This window comes from Nelumbo nucifera, chromosome 6 (assembly GCF_055504915.1).
Source record: "Nelumbo nucifera cultivar China Antique chromosome 6, China Antique-T2T, whole genome shotgun sequence".
NCBI lineage: Eukaryota > Viridiplantae > Streptophyta > Magnoliopsida > Proteales > Nelumbonaceae > Nelumbo > Nelumbo nucifera.
The window spans coordinates 64169161-64188548 of record NC_142654.1 but is presented as its reverse complement, the minus strand read 5'-3'; the positions used below and the strand labels follow the sequence as shown (position 1 = coordinate 64188548).

General features: G+C 39.1%; 1 protein-coding gene across 1 annotated transcript; it reads right to left on the bottom strand.

The window, feature by feature from the left end:
• Nucleotides 1-4965: 4965 nt before the first annotated feature.
• On the bottom strand, nt 4966-5460 carry LOC104587101 (transcription activator-like protein). The gene has a single exon (XM_010244555.3). The coding sequence runs from the start codon at nt 5448-5450 to the stop codon at nt 5106-5108; it is 345 nt and encodes a 114-aa protein (XP_010242857.1). The 5' UTR covers nt 5451-5460; the 3' UTR covers nt 4966-5105.
• Nucleotides 5461-19388: the final 13928 nt, after the last annotated feature.

The window sequence follows — 19388 nt, the reverse complement described above, 5'->3', positions numbered from 1 at the left end:
TCGAAATCCTTTGGAATCAGAATCAGAATGGTCTATTCCCATAACCTATTTAGTTCAGATAAGAATGAGAACGAAAATTAAAATCAGCAAGAATGATATTTCATTCCCAAGGGAAGGGCCGAGAATGGCCATTCCCTCAAATGGGGGTATGCCATTCCAGCAAGAATAGGAATGGATTCCGATTCCACATTTCCGCCCAACCAAACAGTTGGAATCGAAATAACCCATTCCAATTCCGATTCCAAACCCCTATTCCTGCTAACCAAAGGAGGCATAAAATTTGACTATATAATATCAATTTATATCTTTACCATTTATTAATTTGCGCATGCATGTGCCGTAACAGTTTTTTATTTTTAAGTTTTCGGTGAATAATGATAACGCCATTTTTTTGTGGAAGATAAAGATAAGAGTTGTCATTGAACAATGAACTTAGGAGGAAAATTTTGTCAATAATTGTCATGAGTTGATGAGAACGCAGAATGGACCAGCTCATGGGCCACACAATTAGCCTCCCTGTATACCTGATGGGCTCTGCAATCCTCATTGGGCGTTTGAACTTGTCAAGGAAGACGAGGAGTAGAATCCAGCAGAGCTTGAATAATGGCTATAGCATCATCTCTTTCCACGATAATATTACAAATATTCAAACTATGAGTCAAGTTAGGAACTTTGAAAGAGACGCCAGTAGCTTCAGCTACTTCTGCCGAGCGCACTAGGATTTGCTTTGAGAGACCAACAACAAACTAACTTACCCACCAGCTCATTTCGAATAACAAAACCGATGCTAGCTTGAACGCAGTAGGATTTGCTGTCATTTTGAACCAATCGCCTGTGTTTGTATATTTGCATGAAGAACAATTCTACACCGATCCAGCTGCTTAACTTCATTTCTAAGTTACCAAAATGCTCCACATGGATAGGGTTGGCCTGGCATTTGGCAATTCTTTCGCGGTCTTCTAGTCTAGGTTTCTGCAAAGTTGGAAGATAAAAAATCGGTTCCATTTGATAATCAAAAGCTATTAAGATCAGACGCTGCATACATTGAAAGATTGAAAAGACCGAAAATATCAAAATTTGAAAAACTTCAAAGTGATTATTTTTTATCTTTCTGCATGATAAATAACCTCTAAATGCAGTATTTTTTGTTTGACTTGACAAATGACACCTAAACTAAAAAAACGTAAAAGCTCTTTGATGAAAAGAGGGAAGGATTACTCTTAATCATCATCAGTTCAGCTCAGGGACAACAAAGCCACGTTGTTCATGCTCGAAGGAGTGTCGATTAATGCACATTCCCATTTTGATTTTTAATTGTAACTTGTAAGAAGACGACAGGTAGCCCACGTGAAGACGCTGTAATTTGCATCTCTAAATTATTATTGTCATTATATCATATGGATATTTTTTTATGCAATTGATAGTTTGATACTACTAAACCAACTGTCAAATTGTATTTGTAAAATAACACGGTTATGTATGCCCAATAGATATGGTAGGATTTGATGTTGTTAGATTCGAGGTGGTTTTTAAATCGAGGCTGTAGTCAGATAATTTTATTAATTGAGCGGAGCTGAGGTAGAAGGATGAAATTGTACTTCAAGTTCTGAAATCAAGAAGATAGTCAGAGGTTTGAAGAATTATCCTTGGATAGGTATTTCAATGTTCAAGTTAATCGAGAAAAGTGGGTGATCGGGCCGAGCAGTTAGAGAGTGGTGCTGGTTCGAGCAGAGTAACAATATGGAAGTAGAAAGTTGGATCTTTTACCTTGAGCGTGAGGTACCTTTTATAGCTGAAGATCTGTGTCATGGTCGGATGAAACTTCTGGGGTTGTTAGAATGAGGTTATCCATCGAGGTTTTCGGGATAAGACCTAATCCCTGACGGAGTTGTCAGTATCCATGCAATGTCCTCCTATCTGAGTTGTGCTTATCCACATGACATAGTACTGATGTGGCCAAGGCGATAAGACAAGTCATGGAGGTGATGTGATACTAATGTGGTCAAGGTGATAAGGCGACTATGGCGGTGACATGTGGCACTCTGGGCCAGTTCAATCATAACCCAAACATGACTCATTGAAAGATGCTTACAACTTACAACTCTGCCCGGACATAGGCAGTTTGGTTGGGTCTAGGTTGATTGATCAGGTTTGAAGGTATTTTTTGAATGTAGTTCATAAATTCATCATTTATTCGGTTCTTGGGTCAGCAATTTGATTGAAGATGGTCTGTTGTAATTTGAAATAATAAAAATAACCAAAAACTGTTATTCGGGTACTGGGTCAATGGGTCTGAACCTACGAATTTGCCAATTATAAATTGGGCGCTTTAACCATTCAGCCATGGATGATGCTTAACAGGGATCATCGTACATCGTGAATAACCAAATTCCAATTGAAATGAAATCTTTAGAAGGAATCAATGAAACGAAATCAATTCAAATCCTGAATCAGGATCTTTTACTCACATTTTTTTTCACCAAGAACGTTTTATGAGTGAAAGATCATCCAGATCAATAACGGATTCAAAAATATTGTCTAAATGTGCATTCAAGGCGAAAATGAGTCAGTTTGGTTCGGTTTCAGTTTCATGGCAAAAACTAACATTGTCTAAATGTGTATTAAAGGTAAGCATGAGTCAGTTTGACTTGATTTCACGGCAAAACCTAAAACCTACTATACAGGGGTCAATTCCAGTTCCAAAATTCGGTTCGTTTCTAGGCAAAACTTAAAACTTACCCTAGAAGTCAATTCCAGGTTTTTGGAACCTCACAAAAACCTACTCTGTAAAAGTTAACTTTTCTTTCTTTACTCTCCTTCATTCAAGAAAACAAAGAAATATATCCTTCAAATGATTTTTAATAATAATAATAATAATAATAATAATAATAATAATATATAATTCAAAATTTATATATCTTTATTGATTAAATTAATTAATTGAATATATAAATTCTAATAGTATATTAATATTATATACATACAAATATTATAATTTAAAAATAAATGATCAAATCAAGGCATTTGTAACCATTTGCTTGACTCAAATCTTTATATCCTTAAAATTTTAAATTTATTTCAAGACATCCTTAAAAAAATATTTTATGGTTGATTTCAAGACAAATTCGATTCCAAGAATCTACAACCGACTGAACTGGGTAGAGTCGGTTCCGCCCCTACCCTATAACAGGTAGAGTCGGTTCAAAACTAGTTCGATTCCGGATAAAACCTACCCAAGTCCAACTTATAGGGTAGAGTCTTCGGTTCCGGGTAAAACCTACCAAGTCCAACCGAAGTTTAAATCAGTGTGTATATTATGCGATATTGCAAATTTCCAATGTTGGGGGTCGAGGCCTCACCTCAAGCCCAACGGAAGTTTAAATATGGCCCTAGTTTTCTGTGAATTTTTTTAGCCCCGGCCTAGTCCAAAGCCCAAATACTCAAGCCCTCTCCGTGCAAAAGCTCGGATTGAATGGGATCGGGTTCAAATTGGGCCCGCCCAAGTTGTAGCCCTACTTCTATTCCTCTTACATTTTGCTCTTTAGCCGCCCATCTCACCACTCACCGCTCCAATGGTCGGTGTTGATAATAGTGAAGTTTGTCGTTTCGAGAGAGAAACCCTTCTATGTTTTGTTTTAGAAAATGCACTTTGGGCTTGCTGTAGGAAAATGGTCGGGACCTTGATGTAGGTCAGGGCCAGAAGGCCCATAACCATCACCTGTGGGCTATCCCATCCATTTTAAGAATCACGACCGGCATCAACTTGATCAAAACTATTTCTAACCATCTGATAAGGACTTTTCTTTTGGCCCAGTTGATATTTTAAGTAGGACCCGTCTAAAGAATGCCTATAGTTGTGGCCTGTGGGAGCCCCAGACCCATGGCTCGTAGGCTGGTGGTCCTGTGTTCCCACGCGCCAAATACAACTTTAGCCACTTCACCAACAAATATTAGCTTCATTCATTTTCACACAAATATAACTTCAGTCTGATACAAGATCTGTAAAGAACAATTTGCACTGAGCCCATTTGCACTCCATGACACTGAGCCTAAGAGACGCAAAATCAGCAAATCACCTGTTAGAAAGCTCTACGATCATTTTATTTGTGATCTTCTGTATAGAATTTCATCTCCCAATTCATTTTTTCGATATATTTATTTGTAAATTATGTTTTGCACTCCTATCTCACACAAACTTATTGTCTCATTTTTCGCTCAAAACTGATAAAAAAAATCTGTCAAAATAAACCACAACTTTTACACTCAGTCCATTTGCACTGAAAAGAATATATGTGTTGGCCCATAACATCTATGAAGCCCCAAGATGGTCCACAAGACAACAAAGTGGAGCCCAAGCCCGATCAAGTCCCTTCCCTTACATCAATGATATCAATCCGGGGCTCCGGGCTTTGTTTCACCAATTGTTCCCTGCAATTTGGCATTGGGGAAAAAAAATCAGAAAAAAGAGAAGTGGAGAAGGTTAGTCGAAAAGTGCATCGTCATGGTCTCATGGATAAGTTCTTGTGATAAATATATTTGCTTTTAGGATGCAGTGTTTGGATAAGTTTCGGCCTTAATTTTGAGCTTTGGTACTTGGAAAGTGGAAACCACAATTGGGTTGGGCCCATATTGCTTTTAAAAACATTATAATCTAGAAGAGTCTACTAAACATTGAATGCACAAAGCCGAAATTGGGGCTATTGGGCTTTAAAAGAAGCTTATCCAAACGCAACCTTAATTAAGGGTCTGAAAATATGGACCAGATGCAGCGCCAGCCCAAACCAACAGTTGGATCGGTGTTGGCAAACTAGGCCCATGTCGACTCCAAATTGTTACTTTTGTTAGTCTAACGAATTTTCAAGGATGAATGCATGATTGCTCGTCGTGTTCATATCAGGTCAGAAATGAAAATCCATCCATCCATTCTCTGTCTCTCTCTCTCTCCTCTGGTAAAAGGTGAGAAGATACCCAACATATATCGTCATTCACATCAGAAACATATAAATATTTACAGAAGATAACGGCAATGAGTGGATCCAGTTAACCGAAAAAAGTAAAGACTTTGCAACCAAAAAGAAAGACGAAGAAAATGAGAGAAACAGTGGTTACTGAATATAAGATTGACCCGTAATATCGACGTCCCGGTCACCAGTAGAAGGAGGGGGCTTGTGCTTCGGTTTAATGCCGGTGTCAACCGGCCCATCCGCACTCTGAGTGTCGCTGGCCGGTGGCTTCGTTGGTTTCTCCGGCTGCCCCTCCTCCGTTCCGTACAGTCCCCCGCCGTAAGCACCTTCAGTAACCGGCTTCATCGGTGAGATATTAGGCGGTTGGTGTTGTTTCTGGGCGTCGTCTTCCTGATATGGTTCCATCGATCTCTTTGCTTTCGCTACGACTTTCTTCTTCTTTCTCTTTCTCTCTCTCTCACTGTTTTTTCTTTTGATGGGGTACATCCATGATCGGAGCTTCCGCTTTTGTAGTGGTTTCTACTTTCTACAAAGAAACAAATGGAATGATACGTGTGTACACTGCGAAAGAGCTAAGATAATAGGAGGCCACGTTGACACTTGAAACAGCATGCATGTATGCCATGCAATGGTTTTGTTCGACTTTAGAGGTTGAATGAGTGATGGTACATCCAAATTTAGAGAGTCTGTATACATCAAGCCCGTCACAAACATTCACCCAAATGACCCAACAATCCTGCTAGGGCTAATTTAGAGGAAAAAACAAATTTTCCTTTACCCCTATCAATTTGCAACAAGATTGTGAAGTCTACTTGTCACATTCAAAGCATTAGCATTTTCACGTGGTCCTCTAAACCACATTTTCTTCATGATCCTATTTAGATGATCTTTGGTAGTGTGGCGTGGTGTCGCCACCATCTAGGCGTTTCAAGTTTAACGGTAAAAAACGTATTTGGTTGGACCGTTTCAAGTAAGGTTTTAAAAATCAGATCGGATATGGAATCATTTTAAGGATTGAATAAATGGTCCGTTCTGATTTTAAAAAATAAAATAATAGCTAAAACTTATTGTCTGTATTCATGGATTAACGGTTCAACCGTTCAAATCAGTGGATCGCTCATCAAATCAACAAATCAGTGGATCGCTCATCAAATCAACAAACTTATTGTCGGCCGAATTTTTAAAACCATGGTTTTAAGAGAAAAACGCTTCTAAACGAAAAACTTTCCTGACGAGAGTTGATAAATTAATAATAGCCCCCTACTTTTATTCTTATTTTTTGAGAAGTACGGATTTATCTAATGCAGATTTTTTGATTTTTATTACAAAGTTATAAACATTCAAAATGTCAATAATCCACATTTTATGCATTCAATTTCAAGTTAGCACCTATCCCAACAGTATTTTGAACCTATAAATTCTGACCCTGAGTTGATCCGTCATTCTCCCTTTTCTTTTTACCAAAAAACAAAACATGAGTATAACCATCAAAGTTAACTCGGAAATCCACGCTTTGGAAATCCCACAACTCACATCACATCCACTCAACAAAAAAAGACCGGATCTCTACTCCTCACACCTAACGCCTCACACACAAATCCTATCGTACATTAGGAACATCTCCCGTACTTATTTATATCCCATTTCTTCAAACAACCGCGTGAGTTAAATCAAATGTTGATGCTGGTTTGGCAATGGGCGAGGTCCTATCCAGTGCATTCCACGTCATTTTGGCTTATCAAATTCTTTGGATTTGAACGATCCAAACCAATATATATCTTGATACATTTTAACCGTTGGATCACTAAAAAAGCAAATACTGTCTGTTGAATAGGAAGCTAGACGAGTGTTATCAAATAAGATAAGCATTGACATTTGCTGGTGTAGACGAGTGTTATCTAATAAGATAAGCATTGACATATTCTGGTGTAATATGTGTCATATACGGTATAAAATATACCTCAAAAAAATTTTTTTTGAAGCAAACAGATTAAACTCTGAATCTCCTGCCCACAAAATAACATCTCCCCATGAATAGTAATACGTAAATACGACGTTCCCCAACAAATTACAGGTGAAATCGTTACCATTATTCCTACGTAGAATGTCAAGGGGTCGGGTTTCGCACGAGTTTGTCTCAATCCTAATATGATTTTACAATGCTTCAACCTGAACCTGACCCAACTCATCTTAAAATACATGATTTCCAAACCAATCTGACCTTATAGGGTCTAACCTGATATCGACCTGACTTGATCCGTAGTATTTCAATTGTATTTTTTTAATAAGTTTTGAAGACTTAAAATCCATTAATTTTAAGTTAGTAAATTGTTTATAGAATTTAAGATATCATTTTTCTCATTAGAAAAAATAAAAAAAATCAAAACCGACATGTAAATAAATCTTAAGCTTTAAAGTTATAGAGTTAGAAGTCAAAGGTTATCATGACCCAGTGAGCATATCAGCCAAAACCTGAACCCAACTTGGGTTGAATAATAAAAAACCTAACCTGACCCTAAATCCAAATATATTGACCCTAACTCGACCCTATAGGGTTGGGTCAAGCTAGGTTTACCATTTAACTCGACCCACCGACATCCCTATTCCTACATGACACAACAACAATGATAAACAACAAATCTAGTGTTTTGTGGCTGTTTCTAGTGTGGTGGGGTGTTTCAGTTTCCTCTAGAAAGTACGACAATGATACCAAACTGGGGGCGGGGGGACTAATTGATGCATTAAACTATTGGACGATTTTCGGCTTTAACAATTCCTGTATTTTGCAAAAATATCACTTTTGCCCTTTTTATATCTGAGAGGCCAATTTAGGCCTCAGGCTTCAAAGAAAAGGCTACTGTTAGCCCCAAAATGCATGGTGTTAGTGATCCCATTCATAATCCGTTTAAATAAAGAATAAAATAATAGAAAATATTGATGTGACATTATTTAACCTAAAAAACTGAAAAGAATAAAATAAAAATTTTAATATATAAATTAATAAATATTGAAAAGAATATATAAATAGGTCCCACTTGAGATTCCCAACTCTTTCTCCTTCTCGAACATGATCCGAATGCGCCTTCTATCTTTCCTCCACGTTTTTTTTTTAACTCTGTAATTGACAACTTACATCTCGAAACAACTCTTGATCTAATTTGATGCCGGAGATTCTAGTCCAAATCTATTGTCCACCCCATAAAAATTGCAACTCGTGCAAGAACCCATAAGAAGATGTAGATGCATATGAGCACTTGCACTAGCATCGTTGCAATTTGTTTCTCTATGAAGCCATATGATTTAAAACGCTCTCTCCCATTTGAATGAAGATGTGACCACTGGAGCCACAACAATGAAGACAACAAGATGACGAAGAAATCGTTTGCCATAGAAACAGCAACAATGGTGGGTCTGAAGCAGGATAGAGAAGAAGAAAAAGATCAAGTGAGAGGGGGAGAGGAAGAAATTGCAGCGGCTGTGGTGGGTAGAGATGAGAATAGGGGAGGGGGAGATCGGGATGGTTGAGAGAGAGAGAGAGAGAGAGAGAGGAAGAAAATCACCACTACTGAGAGCTAGAGGGGGAGATTGGAAAAATCACTGTTTGATCGATAAAGTATGGCAATTGGAGCAAATCATGGTGCGTCAGTGCATTATTTGGTACACTTTGATGTTGTTCACTTTTTGAGTACAGAGGTAGAGGTGTAAATCAAGCCCGGCATGGCCTATCTTGGTACGATGGAATGTGGGTTATGCCAGGCACAACACGATCGTGCGGGCTGTGCTAGGCCAGGGGTTTCAGATCCATGGGCTGGCATGACATGGCCCACCCGAGAAACTAGCCGTTGGGCTTTGGGGGGGTCCCCAATGGCAATTTTAAGCTTTTTTGGGGGTTTTTACAGAAACACTGCCCAGTAGCTATAAATAACTATATAGGGGGTATTTATGTATTTAGGTTTTTGGGGAGAAAAAATGCCCCCCCCCCCCCCCCCAATAGCTATATAATAGGTAGTTTGGGGGGAATTTTGGGTAAAGTGATAAACGACTTTACAATGACCAAAATACCCCTCCCAACAATTAAAAAACTATTAGTTTTTAGGGTATTTTGGGCAATTGAATTATTTTCATTTCCTATAAATAATCAAATCTCCATCATTCTCATCACACCAATTCAGCAATTCTGTTCTCATACTCTCTAGTCTCTCATACACTCTCAATACTCTCTCTACTCTCCAATTCTCAAGTCTCGACTTTATTCAAGTTTCAATAAGAAATAGGCTTGCTCAAGTATCTCAAGTTAGCAATTTGGGAGGCTTATAGGTTTCAACCATTGAAATCAAGTTGAGATTTTAAACCAGCAACCCAGGTAAGTATAATTAAATTAATTTTTATTTAGAATTAATAAAATGATCGGTTCCTCTGGAAACCAATTCCCCAACATGTTCAATGTTGACGATATTCAGTCATAACATGATAGTATTAGCACCGATGTGGATGCTATTGACATTGTTGGAGTTCCCACCCCAACTACTGCTACTAGGGGATAGAAAAAAAAAGCACTAAGTTGACAAGCCCAATTTGGAAATGATTTAAAATAGAGGAAGTTGGGGGGAAGGGAAAAAGAGCCTTTTGCCAAAAATATAAGAGTGGCTTTAGCTACTATAGCAAGGGTGGTACTAGCCATTTGGTCAGACATTTGCTCACCCATGAGAAACAATAAGAAGGGAAATAAAAATGACAAACACAAATTGGACGTGTGGGTTTTGATACCTTTAAATATTCTCAAGAAAAAAAATGAGATAAGAGATAGCAAAATATATTGTACATGCTAAACAACCATTTTTATTAACTGAGGATGCTAAACTTGAAATTTTTTTACGTAATTTTGTAAATCCATAATTTAAAATACAATTAGAGCAGATGCTTTCAACATTTTTTATTCATATAAACAAAATTTAATTTATATTTTATCAAATCTTAATTCCATAATTGCAATTACTTCTAATATTTGGAGCTCTAAATTTAATATAAGTTATAATTGTGTTATTGATCATTTTATTGATGAAAAATAACTTTTACAAAAAAAATTAAGTTTTACTAGGCTTGAATGGCCACATGTTGGCACGGCTATTGTTGCAAGTATTTTAAATACTTTACATGATTATGGAATTAAAAAAAATACTTTTTTTTATTAGTTTTGATAATGCTAGTAATAATAATTCAGCAATAAATATTTTAAAATCTCAATTAAAACTATGTTTAAATGGTAAATTATTTCATATTAGATGTGCATGTTACATTTTAAATTTATGTATTCAAGATGCTTTAAATATTACTTCTCATCATATTTCTAAAATTAGAAATTGTATTATATATATATATATATATATATATAAGTTCTTTCGAAAAAGTACTTTCATAAAAGTGCTTTCGCAAAAATACTTTTATAAAAGTGCTTTTTTAAAAGTAATTCAATTAGAGACAATTTTAGAAGAAAAAAGTTGAATAAGTGCTTATTGTATAAAGGGCAAATTTCTTAAAGTACCCCTAAGGTTTAGCTAATTGACTAACTCTACCCCTACTATTTGACTATTATCTTAAAATACCCCTATTGTTGCTAACAATTAACTAACTCTACCCCTGTTGTTAACGTCTATTAATGTTCTATCAAAATCCTACACACGTAACACCATGTGACCTATAAATATTTTTAAAACCCAACACTTCCCTCCATCCCTCTTCTCTCCACTTCCCCTATTTCTTCTTCTTCAACCTTCTATATCCAGATTGACCACCACACTAGTAACAAGACAAGTTAATTCCACTACAACGAAGAGAATCATACTCGTTAGTATGTGATGATTGAAAGAGTCAGAATCCGGTGACATTTGAAAGCTTGTCATAGTTTTCGTTGTTGACATCTTCGTCTTGAGAAGCATTCTCCTAAGCGTGGAGGATGGAGTTCTCTTGAGAAAATCCCTCTCTATTGCTTCTAGGCACTTCAAGGCCATGTAGAAATTATTGCAAATAGATGTTCGCTCTGGAGCAGAGTTCAATTAGTCGAATACAAGTTTGAACAGAGTCGAGAGCTAGACTGATATTGCGACTTATGTTCCTGGTCTCAACAAAGGCGTTGAGAAAGTTGAGAAGCGGACCTGCGATAGACTACAACAACTCGTTGGAGTGGGAGAGCGCAAGACTTGAGTGAATCGACATCAGAAAGCATAGATCTGAGATCATCGACGACCATGATGAAATCTTGGTAATGAGCCTTACATACCTCTTTGATATCCGATTCCTTTGATCTAGCGAAGTAGCGTAGGTGGTGGAGGAGAGTTTCTGGTTTCTTGGAAGCAAATGCTTTGCGTATGAAGGGACCTAAATCTTTGGTGTTGTAGATGGCGGGGGAGACGAGGAGTTGATCAAGCTTATTGGAATTGCCATCGTTGGCGAGAGGGGTGACTTTCTGTCTTATCTTCGATTATGACTACATGGTAGTTTTGGTGTTATTGCTTGTTGATGCGAAGAATGAAGAGTTAGGATAGTGATGAGGGGTGATTTGGCCCTCCAATGACCTAGCAACGCGTGGCTTCCGTCTTTGTCGCTTGACTTCTCAGCACCATAGGGACAGTCGCGTACCTTGCCAAGTCAAGGAGATGCACAACAGAATCAGTCTAGGGCCAACCTGTGGTACCTCTCGTCCCTTGTCGTTACCGGTCCAAGAGACCTCAGTGTAAGGAGCGACTTCTTTCGAGGACTTTTCGACCTATGGTACCTCGTCAGTACCGGTCCAAGGGACCTCGGTGTGAGGAGCAACCTCCATCGAGGATGACCTAATTGAGGTCCAAGTGGCGACCTGTGAGACATGCTTTCCGACCTCCTCTGTGTGCGTCCCATCATTCCCGGGTCCTCTGGAAGTCAGCTCCCACACCAAATGTTCAGGAGAAAGGCACAAAAGCATAGTCTACATGTGAAACTACCTCCGAGGACTTCGGATCGGTCAGCCACTCCTTACCATAAATCTCAGACATGGTGCGTGAAGCTCATGCCAAACAATGTCTATATAAATGTCTCAGTTCCAACCTCGAAAGTTATGTGTGATTTAGCTCTCACAGTGCTCTAACTCTCTCACTTTCTCGCTCTCAACACACTCATCGCTGACTTAAGCATCAGAGTGCCCACACGAGGAAAGCATCCTAGACACTCCTGAGCACCGTCTACGGGGACACTACACATAGCCAAGTTCTCACCTTTCTCTAATCCTAAGCTCAATAGCATATTTAGGAAACATATCTTCAACAACGCTAATAGCAATGCACGTATTGATGATACTATCACAAGGGGACCAGAATCTGAATGACCAACCTGGGCAAGCTTCAGAGATCTGGCCCAGATAGTCTCTCAGTCCTAACTACAAGGTCGCATTGTAGATCAAGACCTCCATGGCTCCCGTGAGAGTTGGAAACCAGCTGATTGTGGAGCTGGTCTCGCAGGTCGAACCTCTCATGGTTCTCGTAAGAGTCGGCGACCTACAAATAGTAGAACCATCCCCTCATGTTGAGCCTCACATGGCTCTTGTAGGAATGGACGATCAACAGTTCCAGGAGCAGGTGCAACACATGTGCTGCATTGACCTATGAATGCATACCCGGGAGAGTCCCCCTCTCCCCCTCCCCCCCGCAATGGCATAGACACAACCGCGAGTCATGCTCGGCTCCCAGATGCTTCAGATGCACCCGCAGCCTTAGCATGACTTATTAGCTCGCTAAGTGAGCGTAGTTTTGACCTAGTCAATCTAAACTCCGCTTCCTATCACTCCAGATAAGGCAAACTTGAACCAAAGGACGTCAACTTTTCATGGCCGACCTGATAAACAAAAAAAAAAGGAAAGGCGAGGAAGGGAAGATTTCAAAAGTTCCATTCAAGGAAGAATTCCCTACAACAAGCAAAAATAGAAGATAGGTCGCAACAAATTCAAATTCTACCAAGCTCGTAGGCCCGACGTATAGTAGTCTTGAAAATTTTTATTGGTTAGTTGTTTTTCGGATATCATATCTTTTCCATATCATAGTCGTAACCTATATGGAAAGACAAATCCTTTGCTAATCGTTATTCTCGTCACCACCCTCACCATCATACTTATCATTGTCACCCTCCTTCGGAGTAGTTGCCTCTTGCTCGACCTCGTGGGTCAGATCATTTGGAACTAACCTAAGCGAGATAGATCCCAAGTCAAGATTCAGGTATAGGCATTGAAGAAAGCAGTGGCACAACTTGAAGCCCCTCTTCAGAGAAGGTACCCCCGCTTCAATTCTCTACTATTCAAACTCCGAAGATCGGCAAAAGCGCTAAACAGAAGCAACTTTGGCTTGGTGAATATTGTTAGTGCCTGGCCCACTATTCCTGGATCTCACCGTTTAGACTAGTAATCGTCCCCCTAGCTTCTTCTAGCTCATGGTTCATACTCATGCTAAGGGAACAAAATTGTTGTCGGTCCTCCTCGGCGTTGAGACAGGCTGCTTCTAACTGAGATGGAGGGTCTCTATGATGGCCCTCATCTCGCGGGACTCGCTGCAAAGCAAGTTTTTCACAAGGATGTATACCTGCATGGCATTCCGAATGACGTGATACACGCAGACATCTTCAGGAAGGAGAATACCCCTTCCTATACAAAGTGCCACGTACGGGTCATGAATCCTATCGGTGATCAAGCAATCGACCCGGGGAACGAATGAAGGGATCTCCAAGCCGTAAGGAGTTGTCATCTCATCGAAATAGGACGTGTTTGCCAGTGGTACTAGAGTGACGTGAACAAGATCCGTCTGAATCGGGTTGCTGCCCTCTTCCCGGTCAACCACAAGATGGTGACCTTCTGTTGACCTTTCTTTGACCGTGTGGCTAGACTCACCAACCGCCCTCATCTTCTTCTTGGACGGATTTCGTGCTACGTTTACGATTGAAGAAAAGTTAGTCATCTCTGTGATCAAATAAAAAGAAACTCAACTAAGGGACAAAGGGCAAGAAACAAAATTCGAAGGTAATGAAAATAGTTTGACCTACATATAGGCCTAAGGTGAGCCTTGATGAGCATCGGTTCAGCTAGGAAATCATCGACGAAGGAGCACTGTTCAATGAGGAGTCTAAGGTCATTCAGCAACTCCTCGTCGAAATCAACTTCACATCTTCTTGTCTTAGCCCTCTAGGTCGTTGACATTGGCCATCCTTCCTTACAGCTCAGAAAGAAGAACTTTTCCTTCCAGTTCGTGATTTTGGACGAAAAACCGCCCAGAAGCTTAAACCCAGATCGGTAGCTAATGTAGAAATAGTAGGGCTCGTTGGGAACCTTCTTTATACTGCATACCCCCATGAAAACATTTATATCTTAGGGGAAACCGAGGTGATAGCTAAGAGAAATGCTACCTACAATGGTCCTGATAGAGTTTAGGTGCAGTTGACCTAAGAGAAATGCTACCTACAATGCTACCTACAAACTCATAGTGCCGAAGGATTTCATTGATAAACAAATGAAGGGGAAAGCAAAGCCTGACAACGAAGGCTTCCTTGAAGACACAGACCTCAGTCTATCCTTGGCTCCACGGATATTGCCCGTTCTCGGGTTGGATATAGTTCAAATTATTAGGAATCTGATAGGTGGTAATCAGATCCACTATCTCCTCGCCGGATTGCTCGGAGGGTTCGAAAGCTATTCTAGATGAGGCTTGTCGAGAGGTTGAGGCCCCTCTTTGGGAACCTCTTCGCTCTTGAGACGAGGACCCCCCGGCTCGAGCATCTGGGTAGCATTCCCTCTCCGACCCGCTAGACATGAGTAAGAGGAATTAGAGACTCATTGACAAGAAGAGGAAAAAGACAGGTTGCTGGAAACTTCCACTACCGAGTCGGAGATTGTCAAAGCTCCACCAATCTTCGCCCTAGCGTATGTCCAAAATTGGATAGCGAAATGGGGCCCTTGAGGGTCCCCCCAATTTACAGATAGAAGAGCAGACCACCGACGGACTTGATTTGCCCAATCCAATGGTCCAAGAAGAAGCTCACGTTCGAAATTTTGAAGGGTGCGCATGCCCTATTTCAAATTTTGAAAAGTCGTGCCCAATTTCAAATGTGCACCTATCTTTAGACTGGAAATGTTGTCTTCATGCCAATAATAGCTCGGTAGGTTGTCCAACCCAAGTGGACTTATTCAACCAATGTCTAGAGCAGGTCACCTCAAGCCTCATCTTCGAACAAACTACACTCTTTTCTAAACTGGCCTCAACTCTAGTGTGGGGGGCAATTGATAAGGGGTGATTTGGCCTTCCATTGACCTAGCAACACGTGGCATCCATCTTCGTTGCTTGACATCTTAGCGCCATGTGGATAGTCGCGTATCTATCCAAGTCAAGGAGACGCACCCCAAAATCAGTTTAGGGCACCTCATACACAGATCGGGCACCTCAGTAGGGCGGCTAGCAGCACCTCGTCCATGGCCGACTTGTGGTACCTCTTGTACCTCATTGTTACTGGTCCAAGGGACCTCGGCGTGAGGAGCGACCTCCCTCATGGACTTACTGATCTATGGCACCTTGTCAGTACCAGTCCAAGGGACCTCGGTCTGAGGAGAAACCTCCATCGAGGACTTGTTGACCTAATTGAGGTCCAGGTGATGACCTACGAGACGTGCTCGCCGACCTCCTCCGCGTGCATCCCATCATTCGGGTCCTCCAAAAGTCAGCTCTCACACCAAATGTTCTGGAGAAAGGCACAAAATCCTAATCTGCACGTGAAACTACCTCCGAGGACTTCATACTAATCAGCCTTGTTTTCCCGAAGATCTCAGACGCAGTGCGTGAATCTCACGCCAAACAATGCCTATATAAATGTCTCACTTCCAACCGTAGAAGGTATGCGCGATTTAACTTTCATAGTGCTCTCTCTCTCTCTCTCTCTCTCTCTCTCTCTCTTTATTACTCTCAATACATTCACCATTGACTTAAGAACTGGAGTGCGCACACCGGGAAAGCATCTCAGACACTTTGATCTCTCTCTTCTTGCAGCTTGACCAGACAACCTACTCAATCCAGCGCCCAAACTGTGTGCCAACAGGGAGCACCAAATCATGCATCACCATGTAGCATCTTGATTGACTGGAATCTCAATTAGAGAGGGAGAAGATCTAGCCCTGCCAGTTTGAGATTGAGGTAGAGGCGGGGAAGGTGGGAGACCGAAGGAGATTTTGGAGATAAAAATGAAATTAAACTAGTCTACTAGTCATCGAAAATGCTTTGGTTGACTGAAATGCCACTGGTTTACTGGTGGACAAGCATGGTCATTCTTGTGCTAGTATTTTAAGATAATACTAAAATAACAAAGGTATAATTAGTCAATTTCTTAAACTTTAAGAATAATTTAAGAAAATTACCCTTATATAAACATTTAAAAAAACTAAAAATTTGAATTTAAAAAATAAATTTTTATTTTTAAAATAAATATTTATTTTAGATTTATTTCTTAAATACCAATAAGTGATTAATAACCTAAATAAACATTTATTTTTTAAATACTCCCAAATATGGCCTAATTTAACAAATATAAACCCAACTCGAAGAGGGTCTAATTTCAATCACACGGATTTTTACTCAATGGTTGTCGGTGGCTGGAACTCTAACTTCGGAGCTTTGGATGCTTTTATGGGCTTTCAGCGTCGAGAGGACCGACATCGAGGCCGTCTAATTATGAAGTGGATAACAAGGCCAGATTCCATGTTTTCATCACCACATGCAACAGCATGTTACCTGGCTCCAAATCTGGTCTGTTCTCTCCTACTGTATCGAAACCGGTCTCTAATACTACAGCTGCTTCTGTTGCTAGGACCAATGAAAAATGGCCAAGTGCAGCACAAACGTCCTAAAGAAGGGATGGTAGCTGGTTGAAAGTCGGTTAGGAGGTAGAAGACAGGGAAGGGAAAACCGAAGAAGACAAATTGATTTGATATTTGATTGGGAGAGAGAGGGACTCACATATAATTTTAAATGGGCCCCTCCTATTAGTTTTCTCTTAAAATGGAATTCATCTATAATTTTAATGGAACCTCTTTATTGTTTTTTTTTTTTATTAAAAGAGAAAATTTTAAGTAAAACCTACCTATACATTATTTTTCATCACTTATTAATTTATAATTTAAAATAATTTTTCTTTATTCAATAAAACTTACTTATAAGTTTTCAGCCTTTTAAATATAACATACCACATCAGCATTTTATATTATTTTATTTATTATTAAATGGATTATAAATGCCACATCAGTTTTTCTTTTATACAGTTCTTTATCGTGCAAGAGCTTGAATATTTTTGAGCTCCATGAGATTTCAGTTCTTTCTTCTTATTTTATACAGGTCATAGATGCATGGTGCATGGCTTATCTAGTTGGGATGGACGAGCTAAGACAAGGTGGCTTATCCACAATATATATATATATATATATATATATTTAATTAAATATTTGCCGCTTACTGAAACGTGGATCGCATGGTTTTTTAGGGCTAGTCTTTAATATTTTAATTTCAGTCGATGACTTTGCTCTCAAGCAGGACTGCCAAATCCAACTCTGGGTTTCCTATCTACAAACTTTTTTCACATCCACGCTCACAAAACATTACTGCTATGGATTGGAACATCTCTCGATGAATAAAAGGGGAGATGTTCTCCATGCTTGTTTAGCATTTCTGAGTAAGGATGTGAGAAGAACTTCTGTGTAATATCTGTGAAAGGGGGGTATGGAAAGAGTTTGTGGGTTGGATTCATGGGAGATGCGAGCTCAGTGCATGGTGCTTCATCAGTTAGTAACTCCTTCATGGTAGAGCTTAGGGTCCATTTAACTTATAATTGGAATTAGAATAGTCTAATACTCTTATAGTCTGTTTTGTTCAGACGTGAATTAGAATAGGAATTGAAACCGATAAGAATAGAATTTCATTCCCAAAAGAGGGGGAGGGAATGATCATTCTCTCAAATGGGGGAGTGCCACTACACCAAAAATAGGAATGAAATTCTACATCCGGCCAACCAAACAATGAAAATCTGAATGGCCCATTTCAATTCTAATTCTAGACCCCTATTCCCATGAACCAAATGTACCCTTACTTTAATTTTATAAATTACTGCTTTTATCACAAATCTATTTTGCGTAATTGTTTCGTTAATAATTACTGATATACTGTTTATATCACATAACTATTATGCATAATTTTTTATAAAAGAATTAAATAAAGAGAGAAGAAAAAGGTTTGGTCAATAACAGCTCCCTATACATAATTGCCTCATGGAGACGGAGGAATCCATACACTAAATAGGGGATAACCTAGATTAATAAATTTGTTGTTTATATCATCACTAGGGATATGGATGAATCATCTACTCAACTTTTTGGTCATCGAACCAATCTCGTGAACTTGAAATTAAAATTTATAATAAGGAGGGGAGAGGGGTGGGTATTTGCGGACAAGTTGGAGCTTTATCTATCTGTCATGTCGGGTCGCCAAACATGCTTTCTCTTCACCTATTCACCTAATTGGGATTTAGAAGCCCTTAGACAACCTATAAGTCATTTTATTGCTAATTAATTAATATATTAATATATGTTTATAAAAAAAAAACTAATATAATTATATAAGTTCACCTTTGACTACATAAAGTATTACATGGTCAGACTGACCAAAGATATTCCAATTTGTAGCTTCCTTTTCATTTTCTTAATATGATATTTTTCACTTATTATACTTACTGTTTTCACATATTTTAATATAACCAGTTTTGAATTTTCTTTATAGAAAAACTAATATATTAAAGGATGGGTAATTTTGGAATATATAAAATTTTCATGATACGTTTATGCATGCTGGGATACCTTGTGTGCTGTGATGTTTTAGTGTCTAGGCACATGTCTAATATAAACATTGCTGAAGTTCAACATACAGTTCTCAATTTTCTAAAAAATATTGAGATTAGTCCAATCAATAGAAGGCTTAAGAGAATTTGCTATCTGCAAGGAATATGTGCACATCACCACACAATCAGAAGAAAACCGAGAAGCATAAGAGAGACCTTGAAGGATTGCTTTTAGTTCTGCTTGCTCCACTCCCATCTTTCCAACCAACCTACCACCAAGGATCACTGAACAAGACAAATCTTGAGATAAAGCAAATGCATCCATAAGAGATTGCATTAGGAGCCATTCCACCATTAGTCTATCTGTTGTGGAACTCTGAGAACTGGGCTTGGAGATGGTAAAGAGTTGTTTATAGAATATCTTTCACCTGACTGGCTGCCATATAGATAGAATTAATTTACCAATAGTCCAATGGGCATTCACAGGTTTATCCTTGAAGATTTTTTCATTTCTGACAAATCAAATCTATTTTATATATATATTAA

Excerpts from the sequence above, each read along its gene's own strand:
- LOC104587101 (XM_010244555.3), bottom strand. The coding sequence starts at position 5,450 with ATGTACCCCATCAAAAGAAAAAACAGTGAGAGAGAGAGAAAGAGAAAG.